At 45.1% G+C, this 12025-nt stretch overlaps 3 protein-coding genes across 3 annotated transcripts; all 3 read left to right on the top strand.

Annotated features, from left to right (window-relative positions):
* Window positions 1-521: 521 nt before the first annotated feature.
* SERLADRAFT_392764 (uncharacterized protein) lies at window positions 522-1159 on the top strand (the record flags this gene model as incomplete). The annotated part of the gene is made up of 1 exon (XM_007319704.1): window positions 522-1159. The coding sequence occupies one exon, from the start codon at window positions 872-874 to the stop codon at window positions 1112-1114; it is 243 nt and encodes an 80-aa protein (XP_007319766.1).
* A 3865-nt stretch (window positions 1160-5024) lies between these two features.
* On the top strand, window positions 5025-5560 carry SERLADRAFT_392761 (uncharacterized protein; the record flags this gene model as incomplete). Its single annotated transcript, XM_007319703.1, has 1 exon — window positions 5025-5560. The coding sequence occupies one exon, from the start codon at window positions 5069-5071 to the stop codon at window positions 5237-5239; it is 171 nt and encodes a 56-aa protein (XP_007319765.1).
* Window positions 5561-10293: 4733 nt separating this feature from the next.
* Window positions 10294-11942, top strand: SERLADRAFT_470605 (uncharacterized protein; the record flags this gene model as incomplete). Its single annotated transcript, XM_007319702.1, has 7 exons — window positions 10294-10614; window positions 10678-10807; window positions 10864-10914; window positions 10972-10980; window positions 11032-11231; window positions 11291-11365; window positions 11421-11942. The coding sequence occupies 7 exons, from the start codon at window positions 10502-10504 to the stop codon at window positions 11875-11877; spliced, it is 1035 nt and encodes a 344-aa protein (XP_007319764.1).
* Between the last annotated feature and the right edge of the window lie 83 nt (window positions 11943-12025).

Here is a 12025-nt window from a genome sequence, read left to right as displayed (position 1 = left end):
TTTACTTCTAACGATTGGAGTGACGAGTTTGATTACGATTCGAACTAAATAAACCTCGTTTCAATCCTTCAAAGTGTTTTCCGAATATCGAAACCCAAGACCGTCCATAGAACCAGAGACTCCACCCAGACAAACCCTACCGCTACCGCCTACACGCCCACCTCCACCTCCAATTCCTCCAAAACCCTCATCCATGTCTAACCCCACACAGTTACACGGCAAAGTAACACTCGCAGCAGAACCCTTCGAATTCAAAGGAGAAAAGGAACGATTCATAGCATGGCGCCAAGCACTACAGTTGTACTTAACCGCCTACGCATCCTACTTTCCAGACGAGAAGACGAAGCTCATCTACCTCCTGTCCAAAATCAGCGACCAAGGAACGTCGACGGTAAAAGCTTGGAAAGAGAACGTGCTTACCAAAGCTCTCGACGCAACTACCCCCGTATGGCCGACTCTCTCGACCGTCCTAACCGATCTAGCCCAAGTATTCGGGAATCCAAACGAAAGATCACAGGCGGTAAACGAGATTGAGACATACAAGCAGGAGAATAAGCATTGCGACGAATTCTTTAGCCATTTCACAACGCTCATGGACAAGGCCGGATATGACGCTACCACTCACTTCGACGTGATCAATCGAATTCTCAAAAAGAATCTTCACTCTCGAATCTGTGATTTCGTCATCATCCAGAGAGACCTACCAAAAACATTTGCTGAGTGGAAAACGCAAGCCTACGCATGGGAGGCACGAAGAGAAGAGTTTCAGTTAGACAAAAGACAAAAGAGAGAAGTCACGCAGCCGTCGCAACCTATCTACAGACAACAGACGTATACACACCAGCATGTGCAACAGCCGCAGCCACAGCAGATGGCGAGACCCCAGACGAATCAGTATGCAAGAAGGTTCGAGGATCAACCTCAGAGAGGTGTATTCCCCGGACAAGGTGTACCCATGGATACGGACCGACAGAGTCGGTTCAGATTATGTTACGGATGTGGCCAGCCGGGTCATATCGCAAGGAACTGCCCTCTGAAGAAAGTTGCAGCTAGAGAAGCAACCACAACCCAGGAGGAGACGAAGACGAAGGATTTTCTCGAAGGTCAGGAGTAAGCACAGACTCTCTGACCAGTAAGCACGGTTCGGAAAATGTATTTGTAACTGATAAATCAAAACATGTTTCCCAAAACCTACGTGCCAAGAAATACGCTAAGCCACATTCAGCGGAATGGTTGGCTCGACGAATTAAAGATCAGAAAGAAGAAAGAGCCAAAGCATTGGTTCGGAACTGGGCCTCACCCCAGTGTTACCCACACATCACGACGGATACAATCAATTTACTCAAGCAACACGATGAAGAGTATATCGTAGAGCAATTGAATGTGATCAAAGACTTTGCATCCCTCCCCCCATCTCATCAACGCAAACTCTCACTACAATGTCAATTATCCACTATCGACGATCACCAAACGCATGTCATACCAGTCTTGATAGATTCAGGATGCACAGATTCTATCATTGACGAAGCCTTTGTTCGGCAACACAACATTTCCACAAAACCACTACCAACTCGTGTTATTGTCTCAAACGCTGATGGAACCAAGAATCGCACTGGACCTTTGACGGAATATGTGACACTTCGCCTAACTGTGGCAGGTCGCACGGAATTAATGGACTTCCTGGTCACAGGACAGAGAGAGGCCAGAATTTTATTAGGATACGACTGGCTACGGCGCACGAATCCCAACATCAACTGGCAAACCAACACCATCACGTACCCTTCTAATGATACGGAGTATCACCCTGAAAACGGAGATAGAGTCATCGCTGTAGACCTACAGAGCAGGATTGACAAAATTTCCGTCGAAAGCAACGTATCTCAGACCAAAAGCCAACAGATTGCGGAAGAATCAGAACGAGCAAAGTCAACACTCACATTCAGAGACGTCGTCCCCCCGTTTTATCATCATTTTGAGCCAGTATTCACAAAAGCGTCATTTGACAAACTACCCCCACGACGAGTCTGGGACCACGCAATTGAACTCCTACCAGAAGCCAAAGGTCTAGACTGTAAAACGTATCCACTTAACCGTGACGAACAGATTCATCTTGACGAATTCTTGAAAGAGAACCTAGAGACAGGGAGGATTAGAGTGTCGAAATCCCCTTACGCATCCCCGTTCTTCTTTATCAAGAAAAAAGACGGATCTCTCAGACCAGTACAAGACTATCGGAAACTCAACGCCCTTACGATCAAAAACCGATATACGTTACCCCTCATTTCAGAACTGATAAACCGACTTAAAGGAGCTAGATTCTTCACCAAGCTGGATGTCCGTTGGGGATATAATAATGTTCGAATCAAAGAAGGAGATGAGCATAAGGCCGCCTTCAGAACTAACAGAGGACTGTTCGAACCTCTGGTTATGTTCTTCGGACTCACGAACTCCCCAGCCACCTTTCAGACAATGATGGACCGACTCCTCCGAGACCTAATCAACGAAGGATCAGTTATCGTATACCTCGACAACATCATGATATTCACCGACTCATTAGAAGAACACAGGAAGATCGTATCCAAAGTTCTTCAGATACTCGCAGACAATCAATTATATCTCAAGCCAGAGAAATGCGAGTTTGAGAAGAAAGAAGTCGAATATCTGGGAATGATCATCTCCCATGATATGATTCGTATGGACCCGCTAAAAGTACAGGCAGTTGCAGAATGGCCGATACCACGAACCAAGAAGGAGTTACAGTCATTCCTAGGGTTTTCGAACTTTTACAGACAATTCATCAGAGACTATGGAAAGATTGCCAAACCGCTGACGATTCTCACCGGAAAGGTAGACTGGGAGTGGGCTGAAGACCAACAACAAGCGTTCGACATTCTCAAAAAGACAATCACCACCTCACCCACACTCGCAATCCCTAACGATGAAGATCCGTTCAAAGTTGAATGTGATGCCTCCAACTACGCCACAGGAGCGGTGTTGTCCCAGCAGCAAGAAGGGAAATGGAGACCGGTCACATTCCTGTCAAAGTCGATGAACCCTGCAGAGAGAAATTACGCTATCTGGGATAAAGAGATGCTAGCGGTAATGCATGCGTTAATGGCGACACCTCCTCATGGGAGCTAAACACCAGTTCACCATATTCACCGACCATCAGAACCTCACCTACTTCCGAGACCCCCAGAAGGTAAACAGACGACAAGCTAGGTGGATGGACACCCTAGCGAGATACGATTTCAAGCTAGAGCATGTGAAAGGCTCGGCAAACACGAAAGCGGACCTACTTAGTCAAAGAGTAGACCATCCGAGAGGCGAGAGAGACAATGAAGGACAGGTCCTTCTACCTCAGCTCGCGGAAGCAAACGTTTATACTATGGAGGACGTGTTAGAAGAACACTACCTGGACGAGCTGCTAGCTTCGCAGCATAAACTAGATGATTACGTGGTAAAGAAGTTGAAAGAAGATCCAAAGGTTTGGAAGAAACGAGACAGAATCATTTGGATAGGAAATGAGAAAGAAGACGAATTGACGTTAGGATCATTCAAAAACAGTATCTACGTACCCCAAGATCCAAAGTTGAGGGCACGTATTATCGAAGAAGAACATGACACGAGCCTCAGTGGCCACCCAGGAGAAAGAAAGACGTACGAAGGAGTAAACCGATCTTTCTGGTGGCCTAGCCTCAGGAGAGATATCAGGAAATATGTCGCAGGATGCGAGATATGTCAGAGAACAAAGTCGCATCGTCAAAAGCCGCATGCTCCCCTCCATCCAAATCCGATCCCTGATCGTCCTTGGCAGATAATCACGACGGATCTCATCGGAGCATTACCAGAGTCAAACGGATACGACGCTATCCAGGTTTTTGTTGACAGATTCTCAAAAATGGCTCACTTCGTACCAACACATGTCACTCTCGATTCGTTAGGCTACGCCAAACAACTACGAGATTCGGTTATACGACTACACGGCATCCCGGAAAAGATTATATCAGATAGAGGACCTCAATTCATGTCGAACTTCACCAAGGACTTCTATCAAACCCTTGGGATTGAACCCGGTCTGTCAACAGGTTACCATCCCCAAACTGACGGGCAGTCCGAACGAATTAATCAAGACCTGGAACATTACCTACGCACGTTCATTAATCACCGACAAGACGACTGGGCTGATTGGCTAGCCATTGCCGAGTTCACGTACAACAATCATCTTCACTCCGCGACCAATCAGACCCCCTTCTTTGTAAATTATGGTTCTCACCCTCGTAAAGGAACCGGTCAGAAGCCTTCAGGGCGCTCGCAAGCTGCCGAAGATTTCGCAACCTCTATGACGAAACTACACGAACAAACTCGGCAATCATTATTACTCGCGAATCAAAACCTCAAAAAGTACTATGACCGGAAACGCACGGAAGCACGAGAATATCACAAAGGAGATAAGGTGTGGTTAGAGGGAACTCATATCTCCACCGATCGACCGATGAAGAAGTTAGATGACAAGCGATTTGGCCCATTTACGGTAAAAGCAAAAGTCGGCCCATCCGCTTATCTCCTTGACGTCCCTAGATCCTGGAAGGCGATCCATCCTGTATTCAACGAAATCCTCTTATCACCGTATCACACGCCGGAGTTCCCCAATCAACCTCGTACCTCGAAACCTCCGCCGATCCAAGTTGATGGCGCAGTCGAATACGAAGCCGAAGAAATCATCGCTTCTCGACCCACTAAACTCAAAGGGGCTAAGCTCGATTACTTCGTCCATTGGAAGGGATACCCGATCACGGAGAGGACGTGGGAACCCGATCACCATTTAAAAAATTCCCCCTCGCTTATTGCCACCTTCCACCGCAAACACCCTGCCGCCCCACGTGTCATCGCCTCCGCCGCTTTACGATTTCGTCCGTACGAAAATTTCACTACTACAACCGAAAAACCCCGCCTCTTTGACTGGATCACAAACCGCTTCACGGACTGCGGCGCTAAGATTCTTGGGACAAGAATATAAAAGGGGGGGGTAATGTAAGGACCATTTTATTATTTCTTTATCTTCACTATGTCTTGGTTTTCGAACGCTTTTCCCATTACGCCTCTGGCTCTAGGGCTAGAGGTATCGTTTGCCGTTCTACTTCTCATAGCCCTCACAGGCTTTCTTAACCATCGTTACCATTTTATATCACAAATCAGAGACTGGGCATCGCTCCCAGCCAGCCAGCACACTGGGTAGGGACTGGTAGTAGGCATCTCGCCAACCAGCTCCAAGCCCCAGTAAAGCCTGGTAATACTAATAACGCCTTATCTAGAATCGTACCTCATCATGAGGATACGGTTCCTGACCACGCGTGACAATCTTCTATTATTAGTGCAAGTCTCTCACCTGCTGATTAATCAAGCCAGAAGTCGTACGATAGTTACTCTCCCTTTTTCTTATTGGTTGATTAATTCCTCAGACCACTTTTCGTATATTCTCCTTTCGGTCTGAGGAACGGACAGTTCCCTATATAAAGACGTACCTATTCATGTATAGCTCCTTAGCTTTCTATTACTGAATTTACCCGCTTTACTCCTCAACAAGAACCTTTGAAGCTTACCTCTCCAAAGTCCTCTACTCGCTATATTTGATAGCGTCTGTCGACCTCAAGCTCATTGAACCCTTACTCCCTGCAAGTGCAGAAGGAGATAGGTTTAGTTCTTGTTATAGTTTATCGTTGCCTCACAGATAGCAGGCTCCTGACGCACAAACTGTAGTGCTCAGAAGGACTCTAATCAAAGGGGATGACAATCACTTTCAAAAAGTGACGAGTAACGATGACAGCAGTTAACAGTGGTAGAAGTGGGAAGTGTTGTGACCACACTGGATCACAAGTAGCAGAGTAGTGAACTTGAGAGTAGAGAAGAAGTCTGGATTGGATTACTTGTTTTTTTTTTAAGAGGTAAAATACAGGGGTTTATATAGTAAAAGAAAAGTAGGCTATGCACAGTATAGCTGTGCAAAAAGAATGAAAAAGAACATGAAGGAAGGAATGTACGCTGACAAATCCTGCGTAGGTAGTACAGGATAAGATTGTCAAAAAAGGAAAAGAAAGGGATAGAACAATAAATGCTGTGAGTAATGTCACAGGTTTGTACAGCCATAAAGTAAAGTCCAATAGCAAAAAGAGAGCAGGAAAATCATGATGTCATGGGAAGATGCAGTAAAAAAAAGGGCAAGGCAAAACACTATCAGTATCAACACAGTTCCTTTATTGTCAGTCAGACATTCTAAAAAATATGTGTCCATAAAAATGATTCAAAAATCAAAAATAATCGCACTGTAAATGAATGTTCTGCTGAAAAAAAAGAAACTAGAGCCACCAGTCCACCACCTAGTCCAAATCCGACAGTTCCATGGCCTTACCAATGGACTGGTTATGTTGGACCACCTGGTCAAACGAGGGAGGGAGAGGAGTAGTTCCAATTTGGAACACCCAGGCAGCATGTGGTAGGTGTAGCTGTAGCGAAGACGATGGACAAAAGATAAGTGTACCCAAGTGAATGGGACAGCGATGAATATGGGTGACGCAAGGGGATGAACCTTCTCCAGCTCAAAAACTACCCACCCACGCTCCAACCAGGCAAGACGAGCGACCAATGTTTTGATAGTATATGATGGTAGATCGACGTCATGAAGATGGACCTGTTGCCCTATTTGGACCGGCCGCCGGGGCTTTGCTGATATCAGCAGTGGCACGTGGTAGTCAACGGATCGGCGATGGAAGCAGATAGGAAGTGGTGACATCAGAAATGGTGGGGGTGCAAATAAGATGAGGAGGAGGGTGGAGGTGACGAAAAAGTGGATTAGAATGGGGATCCAGAAACGACCGTCAGGTGAGAATAAAAAGGAGAGGAAGGGGCCCATGGTGGGGCTAGGCAAAGGAAGGGGAGTAAGGGAAACGACAAAAGCGAGGGCGCAATGCAATGTGTAGCCAGTGGCGACGCGAAAATTTGCCGAAATGCCGAAATGCCGAAAGTACCGAATGGAGAAGCAAAGGTGAGCGTGACTGGATTGCCTAATAGAGGTGGTGCTGATTAGCCACAAGTTCGAAAAAGGCAATATTAATTACTATTCCACGTGGCACTGTGCCTGTGTGGCGCAAAGGCGAGTCTTTTTGTATATTCGCTTTGTTATTGACACCTGTCCATGCTACCAATCAACTTTAGTGCATGACAGCGTGACATATGAAATGCAACTATATGTCGATATGCTTCATCCTTGCGTGATACTGATTGTCATTGTCTTTTAATAGTGCAATTGCCAATTGGTTATTGCAGTATAAGATTGGAGGCTGGCAACCTAGTCTGGTTAGATACCAACCACTTAAAATTAAAAGATCAGCAGCCTAGAAAACTGACCAAAAAGTGGATTAGTCCTTACCGGATTAAGGAAGTCAAACCCAACGTGGTGGAGCTGGAACTCCCAAAATGAATGAGTGTAGTACCCATGGTCAATATTAGCTGTGTGAAACCCTACAAAGGGCCGCTGCCGGGACAGCACGTAGACCGGCCTGGACTAGTGGTAGTCACCCAGGAAGGTGAAGAAGAATTTGAAGTTGAACAGGTGGTGGATGCACGCTTTAAGCGTGGAAAATTAGAATTTCTAGTCCTACGGAAGGGCTATGGAGACAAGGACAGAATGTGGGAACCGAAACCCCATTTGGACAATTCCTGCGATGCTGTTCGAGAATTTGATTCTAAGAGTCCCTCGGCTCCTAGGAAGCTTAGAGGCATGGATTTGAACCTTTGTGATTCCCTTTTTCAACCTATGCCCAAAAATTTAACTATTACCTCCGTACTTGGTCGAGCCTGGAAGTCGAGCCTTAGAAGGGGGGTAGTGTTACAATACACAATTTTCGGACCTTTAACTTTCACTCTCCACTTTAACTTTTGTTATTTTCACACACTGTACCTTGTGGGACTTTCCTTTTGTTCAAACTCCACTTTCTTGCACTGTGCTGCTGTCCTTTATTTTAGATACAAGTCTCTTACGCAGTGGAGCTGGTCACATGGGCTGTGCCCTATAACATCATCAGCCACTGCCTTCATCAACTGTATAGTATACATATACAAATAGCATGTAGTAGTATATATACCCCAATAGATCAAGGAGACTCCTCAGTGAGTCCTCCTGTTACTTACCCATAACAAACTTGGTCCTACTATAAGGGAGATTATCCTCTCCCCCACTCACCCCTCTCTGCTTGTCTTGTTGTGCGCCAGAGTATACAAACTTTGGTTGTTACACCCTTTGGTTGTTACACCCTTTGGTCAAAGCCATCACCTGTGAGGCAACAATGAACTATAACAAAAACAAAACCTGTCTCCTACTGCACTTGCAGGGAGTAAGAGGTTCAATGAGCTTTGAAGTCGACAGACGCTAGTAAATATAGCGGGTAGAGGACTTGGGAGTAAACTCAAGGGTTTCGGTTGAGGAGTAAAGCGGGTAAATTCAGTAATATAAAACTAAGGAACTATACATGAATAGGTAAGGCTTTATATAGCTAACTGTCCATTCCCCAGACCGAAAGGAGAGTAAACGAAAAGTGGTCTGAGGAATAAATTGTCCAATAAGAAAAACAGAACAACTATTGTACGACTTTAACTTGATTAATCAGCGGGTGAGAGAATTGTACTAATAATAGATGTTTGTCACACGTGTTCAGGAACCGTATCCTCATGATGAGGTACAATCCTGATCAAAGTGTTTATTAGTATATCCAGGCCTTAATGGGGCTTGGAGCTGGTTGGCAAGATGCCTACTACCAGTCCCTACCCATTGTGCTGGCTGGCTGGGAGTGATACCCAGTCTCTGATCTGTGATATAAAGTGGTAACGGTGGTTAAGAAAGCCTGTGAGGGCTATGAGAAGTAAGATGGCAAATGATACCTCTAGCCCTAGAGCCAGAGGTGTAATGGGAAAGGTGTTCGAGAACCAAGACATAGAGAAGATAAGAAAATAATAAAATGATCCTTACATCACCCCAGCATCACTCAGCAGATTGTTGTAGAAATTATATTACGTAAGTGAACTTTGGAGCTTCGCCCAAAGCTTTACTCTGTGATTACAACCGGCCTTTTGTGGCTATCATTGTTTTTTACATGATATTTACATATGTTTGTTATATAAGAAGCATGTATTTACGTTGTTACGGCATTCGTTTGCCAAAAGAATCCTTCTCCCATGCCTGTTCCCGTGCCCTGAGGGACCAAATATCCAACAATTGTTGCTTGGCTGTTAACTCTGCAACAAGTCTTAGCACAACTTAACACTGAATGGTTCCAGTTGTAAAGTAGATAGCAAATAAAATATCATCTTTATTGATACTCTACATGTTCACTAATGGGCCTCAAGCCATAGACTCAACCTGGCTCACCCTTTAACACCAGACCCTGATACAAGGAATAATTGAAGCATCCCATAGTGGTCAAATGGTCCTCAAAAATTTCAGGTGGAGAGCTGTGCATAACATCTAAACAAAATAACTGATCAAGAAAGTCACCTGGCATCCTGAATGGTGCCCAGAATATCATCAAGCTCCCTACTTTCTGATTGAGATAGTCTCCTGGGTGTTCTGACTTCAGGCAACATTTTTGTGCCTTGAAAGACTGTTATTACTTTACTTTATTTTATTTCATTTTTCTTGAGCACTGTATGAGGAATTAACTGTATAAAATAGCCATCAAAATGGTACTACTGACACCAAAGGGAGGCTCCCTGTGTGCCACCCTTATCGTGGAGCAGACCTTATACAAGGTATATATCAACTATTCTTGGACCTGTAGGTTCCAGGTTTCCAAAGCACAAATGTCCGCTGTGTTTTCCAAGGACCTTCTAGTCATTACTCATTTACATTTATGCTTCCTTTCCTTTCTCGCACTTTTGGCTCATTCCGTCTATTGTCACATGGCTACCTTGGTGCTACTCACTCTTGCATCCATTGTACGTTTGCTCTGTGATTGCTGTAAAGACCGCACAAAATGTTAACTGTAATGTGTGATCTGGACACAGCCGGGGCCAGGTCTACCCCAGAGGGCAATGGTTATCATATATACACACAATTGGTCTGCTATTGGAGATTAATGCTATTCCGCCGTTTCAGTAAGGTGACAGCCAACTTGCCCGTCGTGTGTTATCATGAGAGCAGAAACCAAGTCAGTACGCGTGACTAAGAAACGGTCACGTGCTGATATTTAGCTGACGCATCCCGGCGGGTGTCACTGAAACAGTGAAAGGACTGCCTTGATCACTCCCAATGGGACAATTGTCGGTTTGAGACCGATGTTCAATCACAGCACGAGTTTGTAGCTGTCCACACAGTTTTGCCCTTTTGCATTTCATAACAATCCATTCATCCCATCCCAGTCCATTCTTGCCAAATTTGAGGCCGCCAGTCCTACATTCTTAAAACGGATCTTAATAATTGAGCCACCTTTGCTACATTTAGAGTCACGCCATGTTGCCGGACAGTGAGCAAGAAAAGGTCCTAGAAACGTTTCGCAGAGAGCTGTTCGAAGAAGGTATCCTCCAGGAAGGGGACTCCATCGGGACAGATGACGGAACACTATTGTGCGTAGCTACCATCCATATTCTATAACGGTATAGTACGTTGACGATTCCTATCATCTTCAGACGTTTCCTTCGAGCGCGTAAGTTTGACCTTCGCGAGTCCAAGAAGATGATCAAAAACTGTCAGCATTGGCGAAAGACTGTCTCGGGTATAGGTATAGATGAGCTATACAAACAAATCGATCCGTTCGATGTAGGTTCATTAATTTCGTAAAGTTAAACACTCTTATAGAACTTACGTTGCTCAAGTACCCGGGACGTGAAGAAGTATTCAAATCTTGGTCGATGTATTTCCATAAGGTATGCAGTTTCAGCGCACCTCCCTATGCTTTCCATCTAAAACTAGCCATTTCATAGACAGACAAAGTTGGTAGATATATTTATCATCTCAGCCAGCTTTTGACATCCACTCCTTAGAAAGGTCGCCCCCTGAATATTCAGTTCTTTGGTGGTTTAAATTTACCAGAACTCTACAAGCATATTACTCCCAAGAAACACTGGGAAGCCATAGTGGTTAATGCTGACTCTCTGCCTCGCGAAATCTTACCAGCTGCCTCACATGCCGCGGGTCGGCCCATAGAAACCTCATTTGTGGTTGTAGATCTGAAAGGATTCGGGTAAGTCACAGGTGTAATGGGTATTTACGTATTACTCGACCGTTGACGCATCGTGTTAGCCTCTCACAGTTTTGGCAAGTCAAGTCCCTAGCGCGAGACTCATTCCAAATATCGCAAGATTACTTTCCTGAGACGTAAGCCACATGATATCGCCATTAATTGATATCCTTCTTACTGGGGCGAGAACAGGATGGGTCAGCTTGCCATTGTCAATGCACCATCGTCTTTCACCTTCATCTGGTCAATGATCAAACCATGGCTTTCAAAAGAGACTGTAGATAAGGTGGAGGTATTGGGATCAGACTACCAGAAGGTGTTGCTGGATCTCGTTGATGCTGAGAACCTGCCAGAGACATTAGGCGGCAAATGTCGGTGCGAGTATGAGGGTGGATGTGACTTCAGCGGTGCTGGACCATGGATGGATGAAAGGAAGAAGAAGCTGGAAGAGGAAGCGAAGGTAAATAGTGAATCCTTAGTGAATGGCGACGCGAAAGTGGAGGAGAATGGCTTAAGCACGCCGTCAGAGCTATCATCTCATGCTTCTGTGATATCTGATAACGCGAAGCACGAACCAATAATCGTTGACAATGTCGATGGGAAGGCTATCGCTGATTCTACCCCAGTAACGTCTGAGGTTCTTGTATAATAATGTGTTATGCTAGGCTGTATTTCTTGGAATCTAAACCCGATGCTTTTTTCCGTCGTGCCAAAGTAGCTCTGACTAACTGTAAGGTAGCTATCATGCCTGGTGACATTCTTCTTAGAACATTAAGCCTACTCTTCTTAAGCTTCAA

Source organism: Serpula lacrymans (genome assembly GCF_000218685.1).
Source record: "Serpula lacrymans var. lacrymans S7.9 unplaced genomic scaffold SERLAscaffold_8, whole genome shotgun sequence".
Taxonomy (NCBI): domain Eukaryota; kingdom Fungi; phylum Basidiomycota; class Agaricomycetes; order Boletales; family Serpulaceae; genus Serpula; species Serpula lacrymans.
The sequence above is the reverse complement of the archived record's forward strand: the minus strand, read 5'-3'. Positions and strand labels throughout refer to the sequence as shown.